We start from the raw sequence: 18,127 nt of genomic DNA, 5'->3' as shown, positions 1-18,127 counted from the left end.
TTTTATAGTGTCATCTGAATATGTACTTAGTGACTGATGTGATGCTGTTTTGCAAACGGTTGGTTAAACAGGAGAAATTAAAAAGTATTAGAGAAACTGTGTGTCTATGAGCCTCGTATAAAGGACCTTGCTTGAGAGTGGAGGAGACAGCTCAGAGAGTGCTTGTTATTAAATTCATTATGAAACAACTGTCAGATCAATTTTGATGTTTCCTAATTCATTTAATGACAAAGGTAAGTGTAAAGACATCTTGCTGCTAGAATTCATTGATGACATGAAGTTTGAAAAGTGCTTGTAATGTAGAGAGGAGGAAGAACTTCAGGGGATTTCCTAAGTTCAGTGCCCAGACATGGGGGAAAGCTGAAACATCTCTGTGATGCAGAATGCTTTACACCTAGCCTCCTTTCTCTCTGAGGTATGGAGTAATAGGAGTGGGATGAAATTTGTAGCCATGTGTTTTAGGGTGATACAGCCAAGATAAAAGCTTGGAGGCTGAATAATTGAAAGGATCAAAGCAGAAAAGGGTGCAAAGTAACCAAGCAAACAGCATGGTGCAGTTATGAAGAAGGCATATGTGCTCTTGGGACACAGTCACAGATGTTTCCAGTAGACAGAGGAAATTACTGGTGGTATTCTACAAGCATCTGGTTAGACGTCAGGTAGTATGCTTCAGAAATTGTCGTTTGTTTGAGGAGAAAATAGAAAAAATTGTGCAGAGACAGGCTCTTAGGATGAAAGGAGGAATAGGTGTCTCACCAGAGAAAGCTTGAAGAGCTTATCTAGGGTAGTCCAGCTAAAGAAACTGTATGTGAGTGTTGTCTATACGTACACAGGTGGAGACAGTAAAAGGGGTCGAAATACTGAAACTGAAAGACAATATAAGCAAAACAACACCTGAACATAGTCCAACTCTTTGAAGCTGTAGTTTCCTCACAGTAGTCAGGTTTTTTAGTAAACAAGAACAGCAGAAATTTATCTGCTTTTTCTGCTAAATATTGGTGACATTGGAAAATAATTCCTTAATCATTGTGGAAATTCCAAAGACAACAAAACTTTATTGTGTATAGCCAAATGTATTCTGAATTTGATGAAGAATTGTCTTTGACTAAACAGCATTCCCTCAGTTTCTCTCTTTCAAGTTTTTTGTCATTTCCTGGTATGCAATGATGCTCCTGGAGTGGCTGTGGTGCTTTTTCAGAGACAGCTATCAATTGCTTTCCTGGGCTAATGGGAGAACTTGTGTTTTTTCAAAGGGTGTTAGTAGGAGGACAGGGAAGAGAACCTAGCCTTTTATGCTCGCTCTTTATACTTGCTACACTTTGAAATAGACACTGAATTGCTTTTAAGAGGGGTCATTTCCTTCATTGACCTTGCAGTGTGCTGGACGGGGTAGAGATTGTAATTTGGATACCTCCATTAGGTGCTTAAAGATAGGTAGGATGAATCCAAGCCAAAGCATTCAGGAGGGAATAGATGATCTGTCTAAAGAGCTTCTGAAATAAGTGGAGAGTAGGCAGCTGAGGCAGGGCTCTTATGTTCAGAAGATGTGATGCACTGAGATTTTTTTCAAAAAGTCTAGAAAACCTGGACTTTGCTGTAAATTTTGCACTTGATATTTGATGCAGAAAACAGTTTGCTGGATTCCAACAAAGAAAGCTTTGTTGCAACTTACCTAAAGTGAGAGCCACAGCTTGAGAGTGTGACTTGGAAAAAAGTATCCAAGCAGTTAGTCTGCTAAAGTCTCACTGAAATTTGATGAAACATGGGCTTGTAGGTCAAAGTACAACAGCAGCTAGACTCCTGCTTGCCATGGGCATTGCTAAGTGCTAGCTACCCAAATGTATTTTGTGACCTTGCTAACAGATGCTCGAGGAGCCAAAATTTAATCTCTTTTGCATTGTAAATAATGTCATAGTGAGCTCTTTATATGTGTTATTTTAATGCTGTATGGAAAAGAAATTCTATTCAGTAGTTTGCAAATAGAAGAGAGGAAAATGATGGCTGAAGGTGCTGGTGGTTATATGGAGGAAATTAATCAAAGAAAAATTACAGTGTGATGTTATTATTGTGTTGCATGTGGACCTCACTTTGTGGTGAAAGACAGTTGTGCAACAAAGTTTTGGATTCAGAAGACTGGCAGAGGGATTCAGGAAGGCAGCTTTGTGGCAGCTGGGAGCAAGGAAGGATGCTGTCTAACTCTCTGGCATTTTGTAGGAGATGCACTGGCTGAGAACAGGAGGGAGCATTCTAGGGCTTTTGTTTAGGCTCACAGGCTATTCAGGTGCAGATTTGGATATTTTAATTCTAAGTTAATTTTTCAGGTTTATATTTTTCCTCTTCTTTCAGGAGCTATGTTGCTTATGTGTCATTGCTAGAGTATGTTTCTACCTTATTGAAACCTATTTTTTACTTAGTTGATTCAATCACTAATAGAATCTTCTCGTGTTTATAATCAAAAATACCAGCTGTTAGAATTTAATCTTCCTAGATTATGGGTATGTGAACAACATTTTATTGACCTCTTTGACCCTCTTTTTAACATATGTTAATATGTTAAACTGTTTTCTCAAATAATTTGGATCAGTCTTCCAAAACCAATGACAGTTTTTAGTAAGTGTAAAAAATGAATAATTTAAGTTGTCTCTGTAAACTTTCCTAATACTGATGTTTTGGGGTTTTTTACCAGATAAATTTGCGCCTCATCTTGGTAAGCGGGAAAACAAAAGAGTTCCTGTTTTCACCGAATGACTCTGCTGCAGATATTGCAAAACATGTGTATGACAACTGGCCAATGGGTGAGTAGCAGTGTGGCTTTGGCTTTTTAACTGGTGAGCAAGGAGATTCCCTGTGTATTCAGACTGAAGTGTCAGTTAACTGATCTCTTGCTCAACATTCAAATTAAGTATGTTTATTCACTATCTGGACAAAGATTTATGTAGAAATCAGTGGTGTCCTGCCTTCTTTTTCACAGTTCCTTCAGTTGGGCAGATTTTTAGGTGTCAGGACTGTATCCTACTTCATTTCTAAAATTTGCTTCCCCAAATTGAAGTACTTCTTTCCCCCTATCTTTAGACACTTTTCTTTATCGATCGATTTAGAGGATCTGGTAAGTGTGAGGAAATGTTGGTGATATAAAACCTCTTACGTGAGGACAGCTAAAATAAAACATGGGAAGTCACAGGAATGCATTAGTGAAATTGAGTCTGAAGTACTTTTTCCTTACTGCCTTATCTTGGAAAGGATCTGTAATACTGATATTTTTCCAGGAAGAAAACAAATATAAAAGCCCATTTTAAGAGACATTAGAAGACTGGATGTTGTTTGTGTAAATATACTTGATGTCATACAGGAGTACGGGCTTTGGAAAATGGACTTGAGAACTTAAGATGTGTATTCACATATGTGAATAGCTCCCCAAAACAAAGTGCTTCTGTTCTCCCCGACTATGATTTCATGGGAAAATAGCCAAAACACAGACATAGCATTACATACGATGAAAGAAAATGCTTCTTTTGGTACAGGACTTCATTTGGGTTACTGTTTTGATGTTAAAAAGACTACTATTTAGACAAACTAAAACATTGCACTATCTGTTTCTGTGGTGCCTTTGTCAAAGACATATGGTGGATGATAGTTTATGCCAAAAAGTTAATGGTGATAATCGGTATTTTAGGCCTTAAACTGGTCTTTGAGGTCAGGAAAAAGGTTCAGTTTGCTGTTTGATTTGCTGGGATGCAGTATTATGTATTTAGTAAAATATGTAATGAAGGGGGAGGTTTTAAGTCTCTGAAGTATTAGTTACAGATGTAAAATGCTTTAAAAATAGGTTAACATAGCTTCTGTGCTGTACATATTTAATGTGTGCCTATAACATAGTTGTCATAACCAAATGTTCTTTGTGTACATTTATGTGAATTGGTAGAGGTAGAACTGGATTTTTTTCCTTTCTCAAGTTTATGCTCATGAACATGTGATGTCATGTTCAAAGTCTTGTGAAGAGCTTGAAAGTTGCAGATTCTGAGTTTAGAGCTGGGAAGAAACCCAGACCTTAAAGTCTCTTCTTTAAAAAAAACAGTAGAACCAGACATGGAAACCTCAGTTCAAATACCTGCTGTCCTGAGGGAGTGCTCTAAATTTTGATGAATATTTAATTGCTTTTGCAAAGAAGAATAGTCTCAATTTAAAAGGGGAAAATCTCACTTTAGAATAGCATATAGATTTTCACAAACATTAGCCCATTAGATGTTTTCAGACTGAGAGTTCTCCTCCTTGCCACAGGACTGAGAAATCTTGATGAGGACTAAATTTGCCTTGAAACAAAGATGTTACAATTGTTTTTACCACCATTTTGACTTGTCATGATCTTGTGGGGAAAAAAGGAATGGAATAACCTCCGTCACATGCTGGCAGGATTAAGGCAGACCTCGCCCCACCTCTTTTGGCAACACAGTTGTTAATTAAGGATCTCTCGACTTGCAGTAGAAAATGCCAAATTTTTTTAATGTATATCATCTAGATAGGTTACCTGTTCTCTTCTTCCCCTTCCCATTTTCTGCTAAATAATATGAACTTCTTTCTTGTACAACAATTATCTGAACCTTAAAAAAAAAAAAAAAAAGTAGATTCAGCGAGTCCTTGGCTCATTTACTCATTGGGGGAAATTAAAATTTGAATTCATGTCAGGAAGAAATGTTTCAGACTTCCAGCCAAGAAGCAGAAATTAAAAGGATGGATAACTTGGCAGCTTAACAGTGAGAAAGTACCTGTGCCAAAATCTAGTCTGTCTTCTTTTGGTTGTGGTTTTACATCATTATGGCACTGTCAACTGGCTGAATTTCTCCTCTTTACAGCCACATTATAGTGGAGTCCAGACTGTATGGAGTGAAAAAAAAAAACCAAACAAAACTATTATGGTAGCAGTGCAATAATTCAGATTTTTGATGTAGCCCACTTCACAGCACAGTGGAACGGGCACGTGCTTAAAATGCAAGACAATTGAATCAGACCCTAAGTGGCAATACTTGAAATTCAAATAGCTTTGGTTGCCTAATTTGATCTAATCCTATAAACCAGGCACATGGGAGCACCTGGGAGTGTTGCACATTCTACTGTTGGTACCAGCCTTGCTCCCACCGTGGTCTGGGGTTGAGATGGCTCCTGCTGCCCAGTCTCTGCCTGCTTGCTTTTTGCGCCAGATGCCTCTCTGTACACTCTGCAGCTGTGGCTTTTGTTTTAAATGCTTCCCCTTCTACCCTTTTCAGTTCTTCTCCTTTTGTGGTGCCATTTGCCTGTATGTTAATTGTGTGTTCCCAGTGAACAGGTTGGTTTCTGTGGCTTGTCCTGATCCCTTGCTGAATATTGATTTTGCTATATAAACACTACAAAAACAGAAAGAGAGAACATTTGTGTTCTGGTCATCTAAGAAACAGAAGACACTGTATTCCCAGAGAGACCATTTAAATTCAACATTTCAAGGCTTTATGATACTTGTTCTGAAAGCAAAGTGCATATTTATTTGTTCTTCACATTGTGACAGGGAACGGGAAAAGAGTAGAAAAAGACCATTTACGCTTACCATTTATTTATGATAGCTTAAGCATTATAGGAAAATGCAAGCTTGCTTTTTTTGAACCACTGTTTGCCACATAAAAACATTGAAAGACATAAAAACACACATAAAAACGGATGGGCCTTTGAGAAACTCCTTAAAATGTATTGGTGAGCGTGTGCTCTGAGAGAGCCTCTGTTCCAGCTCTGTGGTGGCGGTTGAGGGGCTGCTCAGGTCACTGCCCCCTCCAGACATGGAACTGGTTGGATCTGGCCGCCATCGAACGGCGCTGAGCTGCCTCCGGAGCTTTTTTTCAGTGCTGTGATCTCAGAGTCCTGTTTCAAGTGACCCATCACATGCGAGCTTGCTCTGTGTGCAGCAGCTTCCCGTTGCTGGAGAATGGCTCCAGTTAGTCAATTAGCCAGTGTTGAGGAGTATGGCTTGGGAAACTTCAGAATGGCCTGGATATCAAGATTCAGGAAGCAATTTGCATGTATGAAATATTTTCTTTAGGAATTGTCTATGTGCTAAATATATCCTGTAGTTTGTGACATCAGTAATATTTTTACTTGCAGACATAAAATTATGTGTTTCAATGCCCAGGGTCAAATAATAGATTCAAGAATAGACTTCAGGAGTGCTGGCCTTGAATTACTTTCCTGTACCTTCAGCCTGTATTCTCTCTTTAGTGTTTTATGCAAGAGTCCTTTCCCGATTTTCTTCCTGGGGAAAGGTGAGAGAAATAACAAAAAATGTTTTTATTACAATGTAACTGTGGAAATTCTCTCTCTCTTCAGATTGGGAAGAAGAACAAGTCAGCAGTCCAAATATCTTGCGGCTTATTTATCAAGGGAGGTTTCTTCATGGCAATGTGACATTAGGAGGTATGAAAATAATTTTCAATATACGTGTTACAGTTAGGCAAAAGGGGATATTTATTTACAGTTCAGTGAATACTGCTTTACTGTTCAAGATCACAGGATGGCCTGCTTTATACTGCTGTTCTTGTGCATAGAGTGACATTGTACTTTATTGCATATTTTTCCATCTTGTTACCACGAGCTGTTAAACTTTGCGAGGTGCCACCTGCTAAGTCAAGTCTCCTCTCACACAAAGAAACTGTAGTGCTGCTTTTATTTGTTGTATTTCTAAATGGAATATTTTGTTCCACTTCTCTTACACTGCATTTGCAGGACAAGCTACTTAATAAATATCTGAAGTATTTTAAAATGCTTGATAAACTTTATGATAATTGGTCAAACAATACTTTAAATCTTCGTGCAACGCAGGAGGACACCCTGTGAATGAGAATGAGGGGAAGCATTCTTGCTGTCCAGTGCTCTCCCAGGGATACAATTGCATAGTTATGCGAAAACAACAGTAAATGGCTTCACTTCGTTTGCTAAGGAAATGCAATTCAACTGTGCCCCCTCGTGGCAACTGTTTCCCCACAATTATGCATTTTGGTGGGAACCCTTGATAGAAGTGTGACACACATTTGTTAAGTCATCCCTCCTTTTCTAGGTAGCATTTGCCAATGGGAATATCAGCTGTATCAATGACTAAACAATATGAGATTCTCCATTCTGTGCCAGTTTAAAAACAAAATAATGCTCCTACTTTGTATGTTCAAATTATTTATGGTTTGGTACCTGAATGCAGTACAGAAAGGAGAATATAACATAATACAAAATCACCAATTAATTATTTTTGAAGTTAACAGGAATCTGAAAATAATATTTCTGGACTGCTTATGGTGATGTTCCATGAAGAATTGACTGGGATGATATAGCTATTGATTCACTTTCTACCATTCCCAGTGTTGCCTAGTGATGTACTTATAGATTTACTCTCCACATATATACATTTTTAATGCTTCTATATATACACAAACAAGATCATTGTCAGCTCAGCTGGAAGAAATCTGAAATTTTTATTCACTCTTTAATTTGTATTTTTACCAGGTGACAGTGAGTGCAGCTAGTAGCAGTTGGAGTAGAGTTGAAAGACAAATGTTAAGTCTTGGATCATCTCTGCAATTAAAGATGCTAGTCTTACCCTACATTTCCAGGCAAGGATAGTTAACTGGGACTTACTTCACCATTCATCTGAGTGCTGTTCTTTACCACCATTTTTTCCCTTTAGTGACATTTGTCTAAATCTGAGAAAATATTAAATATTTGTTTAATATATTTAATATATTATTTAATGAATTAAGCTGAAAAATAATAGCTGAATGCGTGCATTAGCTTAGGTCTATGAATTTTGAACACTTACTTGGGTTCAGGGCATTTTAGTTCATTCTTAATCACTCATGCGTTGAGATTTAATCATCATGTTTTTACCCCAAGGATCTTACATGTATATTACTGTTTTTCAAAATTATTTTTGTTGCGGTATTGTTTTAAGAAAAAGAATCCCTAAAACATTGGCTTAACTAATGAAGTTATCAGGAGTAAGATTACACAGCTGAAAGTGGAACAGGAATTCATGAAAGAGCCTGAAAAGACTCTTACTTCAGTTTGTGTTGTTCATTAGAGGTAACCTTAAGTGAACTAGTTACCTTTAAAAGGGAGGTGAAGGGAGGAGTTTATTAAACAATATTTATATTATGTTTCTTAGCTTAACTTTCATTAAGCTTTTCTAGCTGCAGTTCTCTTCGACTGAGTTATAGCACTTAGTGTTATATTTGCTTTAGGTGATTAGGAAATATTGACTGGAATTTGGACCTCCTGAAAATCACTTTATCATCTAGTGAAACAAAAGTTTCCAAGGAAACAGTTTGGTGTTTTCCTTTTTAACTGGAGACCTTTTATGTTCACTTTTACCTTAATGTCTATGTAGTGGCTTATGAATTTGAGACTCCTATAAACTAAGATGCCTCAAAAAAGAGAAATTGGTAGGAAAAAGTGCTTTTGGGTGACAAACTTTATTTTCAATGAATCATCCCTTGTGATACCTCCTCTGAATGGCCTGTCACTACAGGAACAGCAGAGCTAATGGCACTGGGAGCAGTGTGGAACAGACACCTCTGTAAAGCTGCACTGCTCCTGCCTGCAGTGCTAGAGCCGCACTGCTTTCTTGTGTCCTGCCTGTGCAGAGGGCTGGGGAGTTGGCTAGCGAGGCAGAGTCCATTGTTTACCTTCCAACAGGAAATTTAATCCTTTAGCTAAATATTTGTTCTGCAGTTTGCATTTCAAATAATATTAATTAGGGAAGTAATACATAATCAACAGTTCTCCATTTCTTGGTAGATAATGGTAATCAGCAGCATTTGCTTCCTTATTTACTGGGGAATGGAAGTTTAACCCACCATGTGCCATCCACATTCCAAAAGGGGGTGAAAAGTAAGTTCTGACAATAGAAAATGCAAAGCAACAATGAAATTGTACAGTTAGGAAAGGAATTAAATACAAATTGGGTAAACTGAGAGAAAGGGGTGAGAGCACAAAGAGAAGAGCAAGAAAGGATTACCGAGCATAGGTTAGGCTGCTCAGATGCTGTCGTGGTGCTCCAAGCAAGAAGCTGGAAATTTCTAGCAAGTACTTGTGTAAACTATGTGAACTACTAGCTGAAGTTAGTTAATACAAATATTAGCATAGTACTACTGGATTACTGTAAATAGTTAATCTCCATAACTCACTAATCAAGTCTCCTGAATTGTGTTGCTATTATGAAAGATGTTCCTAATGTGATTATTTTGTAATTCAAGAGTTTATGTTATGAAGACAATCCTTTTCCATGGAGTTTGCAAAGACCATATTAACAGTCAGAGTTTTCAGTTGTATCATGGTATCAAGTACCCAAAATACATGATCTTTGTGAGATTTTGAGTTTTCAATAGCTTCTAGTTGCAGGTACAGGCAGTGCTTCAAGTAAACTAAGCAACTTTCAGATTTGCCTTTCCATAGAGATGGGTTTTCCCAAAGTACAGCTGCTTCAAAGAATCTTGTGGAGTTCTGTATCATTTTGTGTGCTTACACCTCTGTTTGAACCTGTGTTTTAATCATAATTTGCATTTATTTAAATAAATATGTAGGCAACGAACATGATTTAATAGTGGTGTTGTAGTGAGGCTTTTTATTAGTGAATCTTTAATCTATGCTGTAGTGATTAAAACAGAGGCATTTTTCGCTTCTGTTGCCTTCAGGTTTATTGCCCATTCCTTATTCATTTATTCACTTAAAATGCCATTTCACTGTATGTGAAAATAAAAGCTGTAACTTGAGTTTGATAGGACAAAGTCTACTCAAATCAAAATTATTTGTGTATTAAGGATTAAATTCTTGTTAAATTTATCACTGACTTTTTTTTCTACTATAAAGTGGGAAAGACAAAACTTTTCCAGAAGATCATCTTTGCCTTTTATTTCTCAGAAAAATAATCAAGGAAGATACTCTAAGTATACAGTGTATTGTTATACTTAAATTGGAATGTAGAAAAATTATCATTTTAGTTTCAGACACAAGCACAGTGAATTGTGGAAAGCACCGTTTTTTAAAATTTTGTGTTGCTAAAGCTAACAAAGGCAGCATTGTAAGAACTACTACTGTAAATTTGATATTTTCCACATGCAGCTGATGTTACAGATTAGTATTAAAAGGAAAGATGCAGACATTTTGTATTTAAAAAAATCTATGTCATGGATCAAAATATGTTTTTGGAAAATCTGTTTTGCTGTAGAGGCTCAGTGTTTTGATATCTCAGGAATAACAGTTTGGTGGCTGCATTAGCAACTTTTTTGTGTCTTTATCATTAAAGACTGCTTAACACCTGAGTCTTGGCATGAATGCCCACTTCACTTTTTTACTCAAAAGAGGAAAGCTAAGCTTTGTAACAGGAGTATCATGTCTTTAAGAATGCAGTGTTGTAAGTGAATATCATCATGCCCTGAGTCCCTGATTTACCAAACTTCAACCAGTAAGCAGTTCAAACCTAACAGTATGAGCTTTTGAATAGGTGCTTATCCAATTATAGTTAGTTTCAACTGGATATTTTGGAGAAAAAAAGGCTGATATAATGTGTTAACTCTCCCTTTCTCCTTTTGCAGCATTAAAACTTCCTTTTGGCAAAACAACAGTGATGCATTTGGTGGCTAGAGAGACACTGCCAGAACCAAACTCTCAAGGTAGGCTGGGCACTAGAGGAGTTTCTTACTTGAGTACATGGCAAAGTGGTCAGGTCTCTTACAGGCTCTTTGAGTATTTCATAGCAGAGAAAAGTCAAGTCCTTGTGCTCTTTTGTGAAGAATTAATGGAATGCTTTTGTACATGTTTGTCAAAAACTAAGAAATTAACTTTCTGGTTTAGCATTTTTATATAGTCCAGAAATTGACTCAGTCTTTAAAAGCTCTTGTTTTTATTGTGAAAAACTAGTACTGATTTATTTTTCAGTTATGTATGCATGTGTATAGCAAGAAATAATTTTTTTACTGGAAATAATTAAGAACAGATTTGTATTGAGCATACTCACACACAGAACAGCCTCTTGCTTTAGAAATGAAATGTAAGTAATACTTCCCTCTTCTTTGCAGGTCAAAGGAACCGTGAAAAAACTGGAGAAAGCAATTGCTGTGTAATCCTGTAAACCCTGTTAGCTTTACCTGCTAAGTGTGATGTAATATAGTCTTTGTCTTTCATGCTGCTGGAATAGAAGAGGCCCTACCTTGCTTCAAACACCTGTAGGAAGAGCCTGTCTGTAAATCCATGGAACTGAAATAATACATGAACACTGTCATTAGTCTTTTTTTAAAAAAAGTGAAACATCTATGAACACTTTAATGTTTATTTTTTTCAATTCCTCCTTTTGTTGAATAATGTTACAGTACATCACTTTTTGAAAGAATTCAGTCTCCAGAAAAGTTTGTGGTTTTTTTCCATAGCAGGAATCTTTTTGCTACCACAAAAATCTGCATTAACCAGATCTAACCAGTCAAGCTTTCTAGATTCAATTTGCACTAAATATGGTTGACAGTATAATTCTCCTCAACAATCTCTAACAATATTTGAGACATTTAGTAATAACCCACAATGGATAATGCAACACTGGAAAATAGTATATTAATAATTAAAACAAATCTCACTTATGGCCAAATCAAAGGAAAAACTGTTAAGTCAATTCTACCTAAGTCAACCTCAGTGGCCAAACTGGCACAGAATACTAACTAAACCAAGTCTAACTATATATCTTTTCACTGCAACAAAGACAAAATACTATGTGCCTGTAATTTAAAAGCACTCTGTAGAGGGCTGATGAAACTGATTTTTTGTTACTGTGTGCACTCCAATCGTGTGTTAGTTGAGTGCTTATTCAGACAGCACAAACAAGTGCAGAGAGTGCATTTCCTAGCCTTAATATGGGAGGGGTAGTTTCCTGTAGTTCATAGGCTTTTATTATTGTGCATAAATGTTAGAAAACATCATTTACTAATCAGTTTTATGTATTTGAATATTGGCAATTGGTGTTTTTCAGTCATTTTTCTCATCTGTACCTTAGACTTCAGTGTCATGCTTACTCATTAGAGATTTCAAAAGAATTACTAAAATTTAAAAAGCAAAAAGAAAAACTTCTGCCATAGTACTAGTTTTGTTTCTTTACATAATCTGCATTTGGTATTAGTGCTTGCAATGGTATTAAAATCAGAAGCTGATTTTTGAAGGCATACATAATTGAAAAGGATGCCATTCTTTTATTTCATATCAATAATTGAAATGTTGATATGCTAAAGAAATTTGCACAGCACTAAAGCATGAGCTACTTTCATCTAAACCTGTAAAAAATAAAAATAAATAAAAATTTAAAAATATAAAAGATTTTATATTTTTTCACTGGGGAGGAATTCTTCCTGGGTGAAATTACAAATATGTGTAGAATATATTTAATAAAAGTCTTATAAAATACATAACTATAGAAGTTAAATATAGATTGGCGTGTAGTATAATAGAACAATATTCCATATAAATAGCTTTAGCCTTTAAAAAACTGAGTCACAGGTTGACATTGTGTTCTGTACTTAAGTGTCCACAACTCTTACAGATGTTCTGTGTAATCGTTTTTCCGAATGATTGGCATCATTCAAATGTAAACAGGTTATTTTATTCATTGTTACTGCTTTGATGAAATGCTTTATATGCAGTAGATTTACAGAAATATTGTTCATACTGATCAGAATTAAATTTGTATAGAGCAGAGTTTTAAAACAAATTGTAAATAGCACTAAACATTTTCTTTCTGCAACCTGTACTGATAGACTCTTCTGTAAACTAAATAAAAGAATATTGTAGTGCATTTCAGTGGTGTTTCAAGGGTTGTAATTGGGCCTGAACTGCTTATAATAGTACTTGTTAATCTGGAAATTAAGTAAGGACTCCATTTTATTTATTTTTTAAAAAAAGGAGGGGCACAAAGCTTGCTGAAAAATGCTAATGGGATTTATCACTTCAATATTTGTTTTCCTTTCACTCCATAAGTGGCCTGAAAGTCTTTCTTCTGTTGAAGAGGAATGTGAGCGTGAGCAGTTGCAAATGTGCAGCTGTGTCACACCCTGTGAGGTTTTGCAGTCTTCATTTACTGATAGCAGAGAGCATGGACATAGCCCTTGAGGTGCTGGGAACTGAGATGACACCATTGTGTGCTCATTACCAAAATGAATCTTGGGAGGGGGCATTTCCTTCTGCTCTGCAGTGTGGTTGCTAAATAAGAAACTGTAGGGACACAAACCTTCTTTAAAAAGACGAAAGTGTGATAGACTTCCCTTGTCCACAATGCTGACCACCCAAGTAACACAGACTTAGATGGGAAATGGCTATGACAGCACAAGAAAAAGAAATGGTCTGAGGCAGGACATGCTCAGTTAGTTAAACAAGTCTTTCAAATGCATTGATTTTGAAAAACAAATGCATGAGATGTAATCCTGGTTTGAAAAAGTAGACAGGTACTTAATAGAGAATAAATACATGAAAATCCAGAAGCTTCTAGTTAAAGTACTTGGTGAGGTTCTGTAGCCAAAGTATGTGGAATTCCCTTTTGTTATGATGAATAAGATGCATATATGCACATGTCCAAGCAAATCCTTAAATACTGCCTGGCATTTAAAGCATGCCAAAATGACTCCTGCAGAAAGTGGATAGAACAGTTTGCCTGAATTTTTCCACCAGTTGTCAGAGTTCTGCCCTTGAAAGAGCATTTCTGTTGTGGTGTGAGGAGGGTAGAAAACTGGGGCAGGGGGATTGCTAAAAGATGTGTGCTCTTTTCCTTGTGTGCTTTGTATTGTGGTTTGTGCATTTGCCAAAACAAAAGCAGTAGCTCTTAGTCCCACATTTCCCAGCCTAGCTAAAGCTCACACATATGCTTCTTTTCTTCTTTGATTCGAGTAAAGTGGATACTAGCAGCCCAAAAAGATTAAAGCTAAGTCTTTGTAGGGTCTGTTGGATGGTCTGATAATGCACTGAAGAGTTTGACATTTTTTTGATTTGCACTGCTAGATGGAAATTATCTTTTCCCTATGCATCAGTTAAAAGATGTCATGAAGGAAGGGAAGGACAGGATGATCTGGAGTCCTTCTTATTCTGAAATACCATGAAGGGACTGCATCTGTCTCCTCTGCCATTGTGTGTGTGTTATAAACAACCACACACCTGAGGAGTGATATTGTGGCCGATAGCCTAGAGTGCTGTGCAGCCCTTCAGAAGGACCTCGATGGGGAGAGATGGGCAGAGAGGAACTGTCTGAAATTCAACAAAGGCAAATGCAGGGTTCTTCCCCTTGCAACAGAACAGGCTGAGGGAAGGAGCTCTGTGGAGAAGGACCGGGGGGTCCTGGTGGACAATAAGGTGCCCCTGAGTGGCCAAGAAGGGCATTGGTGTCCTGGGGTGGATTAGGATGGAAAAGTAGTGCCAGCAGGTCGGGGGAGGTGATCCTGCCCCTCTACTCTGCCCTGGTGAGGCACATCGGAAGTGCTGTGTCCTGTTCTGGGCTCCTCAGGACAAGAGAGACATGGAGCTCCTGGAGCAGGTCCAGTGGAGAAGAGCAAGGATGCCTGGGGGACTGGAGCATCTCTTACAAGGAAAGGCTGAGGGAGATGGGCTTGTTCAGCCACCAGAGGAGATGACTGAGATGGGACATCACCAGTGTCTGCAAGTATCCAGAGGGAGGTGTCAGAAGACAGACCCAGGCCCTGCTCAGCAGTGCTGAGCAATAGGACAGAAGGCAACAGGCAGAAATTGATGCACGGGAAGTTCCACCTGAACATGAGGAAGGACTTCTTTACTGTGCAGTGGCCACATACTGGAACAGGATGCCCAGAGAGGGTGTGGAGTGTCCCTCACTGGAGACATTCCAGAACTGTTTGGACACAAGCCTGTGCCATTTGCTCTAGGATGGCCCTGCTTGAGCAGGGAGGTTGGACCAGATGAATGACTGTGGTGCCTTCCAGCATTCTGTGATTCTGTAATATCTAGTTGCAATGGAAGTGCTCTACAACTTCTTATAAAGTTCTGGAAACAGTCATGGGGATTAGCTCAGCTGCTGGAGGAAGAAAGCATGGCCACTGTAATATTAGAGGCTTTGCTGAGGTGCTGCATCAAGACTAATTTAATGCTGATTTCTGCAGTTTATGGATACCATTCCTTAGTACATTTGCAACAGAAGGAACAATGATTTAACTTAAAAGAGAAACATAAGCACATTGTAAACACATCCTTTCTCTCTCACAGGTAAGAAGGCAGGCAGGTGTTTCTGGGCTAGCTAGAAATCAGGAGTCGCTGCTGCTGCTTTCCAGGGGAGTAAAGCTTGTGTATTTTGTAGTTCTGTGTGTGCTCTGATAAGATTTCTTACACAAATCTTGCTTCGAGAAGTAAATAGAGGGATGGATATACTTCTCCATCTAAAACTCTCTTGCTAACTTTATACTAAGTGGTTAAACTTAAGCAGATTTTGAGCTATATGTCCTGTGTAAATTGGCATTGGGAGGAATTCTGTGCCTAAATCAGAGGAAATGCCAAGATCTGTTAAGACTCTCAAAGGAGAGTTCCTTTCCCCTTTATTTCTGCTGCAGTACTGAGGTTCTTCCTAGATACCATCTTGGCTGTAGCTTTGAGTTTCAAGCTTATTTTCAGAGCACAATAAAAGGTTTGTTGTTACTCAAGAGACTGATGGTAATATATGGTTCATGATAATAAGCTGTCAACAATCCTCATAAAGTAGGATAATAAAGGCATATTTATCCTTCTGTGCCACATGTACATACCTGTGAAGAGATTTAAAATGTGCGAGCTAATTTGCTTACCAATTTATTACACTAGACTGTATAATTACAAAACCGTTGTTATACTCCGGGTTTTTCCAGTATTTATTATTGATTTCTGCTTGGCTTTTTTTTTTTTTTTTTTTTTTTTTTTTTTTTTTTTTTTGTTGTTGTTGTTGATAAGGATTTGATTTGGGATTTTTAAATTAACCTGGAAAAGGACTAGTATGATAGAAAATAATGAAGGTTATGAAAGTCAAGCTCACAAAAAAAAAAAAAAAAAAAAAAAGAGACTGTAATGATACAATGATACATTATCAAGCTCAGGGAGTGGATGACAGTTACAAAGGAAGCTGCAGTTTGAAATGTGAAGGACAGCATAGGTAGAGAAAACAAAGTATTCTCACAACTCCTATTTTTGAAATTACCTGGATCAGTCCAAATCTCAGTTCTGGGCATCATGGGCAGATGCTTTGTATTTCAATTTCCTTAGGATTTTGAAAATGCTAACAAAAATAGTGAGACAGCAGAAATATTGCAGAGAGATTGAAGAGAAAGAGAGGTTAAAATAGCTACAGTGGTGATTAACACAGACAAAATGGATGGAGAACTTCTATTTTTGTCCTGTAGCTTTATATGCCCAGTTTTTACATTTGTAAAGCAGAGGTGACAAATTCAGATTTGATAGAAACATTTTTACATTAAATGAATGGCACTCACTGCCACCAGAAGTAATTTGAGGAGAACAGCTGAACTAGATATAAAAGTAAAATGGATTATTGTATCAATGAAAATTGATAGAATTTCCAGAATTAGCAACATTAGTGATGCCAAACTCTTTCCCAATAAGTCAGTATTTTTGTCCTTCAGACATCATGTTACCTTTCAGTGAAGAGCCCAGCTTTGTGGGGAAAAATACTTCTAGCATGTCACCACCTCCATTATGTACAAGCAAGTACATAATGTGAGCCCCAGGGCCAGCATATAGTATACTCCAGCAGGAGTTTATCTCTACAAACCTTCTGCTTCCCCAGAAGAAATTTTGGTCAGAGTCAAGGGGATGTTTGTGCTTTCCTGGAGCTGCCTTGAGGGAATAATTTACTGTGTTTTAGCTGGTAGACAATGTGAACCACAGTTCCTTAGGGCAGAAGCTGCCGCCTCTTAAGTGGTGCCACATGTAAGCACCCTGCTTTTATCAATTCCAAGGATGATGAATTTATAGGTAGTAAATGTGTTGACATACTCCGACAGAAAATACTCTTCAACTACTGTTTTGTTTGGATAGAGGCAAAGTAGTAGGATGAAACAACTGTTTTCCTTTTACTTTCTTTGAACTGAAAATCAGGAAGAAACAATGGGAGAAGTTTTAGATACCTACCATAGGATCAACCATTAAATGTCTGGGGAAAATAAACTGACCAGCAGCTATCTGTGCAAGAAAGAGCAATTGTAGGAAAGAGGAGATCACTGCCCACATCAGCAAGAGATTGCAAGGGTGAAATAGCTCAGGTTGAGAATGAGAGGCAAAAGGGGGTGACAAGTTGTCACTTTGGGACTTTCAGCTGTTGCCTGACAAAAAATGGGAATAGGATCTTGCAGCAGTCATTAGGGAGCAAAATAACAGAGTGGAACTGCCTGTAGAGGTTAGACTGGAAAACTAATGTTTTTAAAAATCCATTATGCTGGAAGCCAATTCCATATTGGATGGATGATACTGGACTTCCAGAATGAGGGAAATACCTACTGGTGTTTATCTTACCTTGATCTGTCTGTTAGCTGTGCTGGCTAAATTAAAGAAAGATTGGGTTTTCTTTTAAAGTTCTTTAATTTGTGCAGCTCATGTGTCCCTAAATAAGGCTCATTAATCCCCAGTGGTCCCAAGGTTACGGCTCTGCTGGAGCTGGCAGGGAGCTCCAGGGTGCTCTGCAGCCTCACCAGGTGAAAAGTCACTGCAACTGCCCAGTGTGTGACAGGAGAAGCACAAAAGTCTTGAGTGGGATGTAATGTCAGTGTAGCAACTCAGCAGGTGTCCAGACTGGGGAACTCCACCAAATCCATGGGACTGTACCAGCTGAGCTGTCTTTCAGTGAATTCGATGGGTGCTCTGCAAAGCAAATAGGCAAGAGTCTTCTCTTGCACTCCGGCTTTAATCAAGTGATGCCAACCAAACCTTTTGGCTCCTGTCACCATGACTGACAGCATCCCAAGGAAGGGTCTGCTCTCAACAAACAGATATGAAGGCTGCCTTAGGCTCTATTTTTCTTGTGCCCTGAGCAATGACCGTCTCTAGCTTCATCACCAAGGTCTATGAGTGTCGCATCATTCTCCAGCCTGCA

General features: G+C 37.9%; 1 protein-coding gene across 1 annotated transcript in view; it reads left to right on the top strand.

The window, feature by feature from the left end:
- Positions 1-12,835, top strand: part of UBL3 (ubiquitin like 3) — a 54,256-nt gene extending 41,421 nt beyond the window's left edge. Inside the window, exons 2-5 of the mRNA XM_053936011.1 lie at positions 2,687-2,795; positions 6,346-6,432; positions 10,599-10,676; positions 11,082-12,835. Coding sequence (XP_053791986.1) covers positions 2,687-2,795; positions 6,346-6,432; positions 10,599-10,676; positions 11,082-11,134 — 327 coding nt within the window. The 3' untranslated portion in view covers positions 11,135-12,835. The remainder of the gene's footprint in view (positions 1-2,686; positions 2,796-6,345; positions 6,433-10,598; positions 10,677-11,081) is intronic.
- Positions 12,836-18,127: the final 5,292 nt, after the last annotated feature.

The sequence above is a fragment of the Vidua chalybeata genome, chromosome 2 (assembly GCF_026979565.1).
Source record: "Vidua chalybeata isolate OUT-0048 chromosome 2, bVidCha1 merged haplotype, whole genome shotgun sequence".
NCBI lineage: Eukaryota > Metazoa > Chordata > Aves > Passeriformes > Viduidae > Vidua > Vidua chalybeata.
Note: the sequence above shows the minus strand (reverse complement) of the source record. Positions and strands in the feature narration are given on the sequence as shown.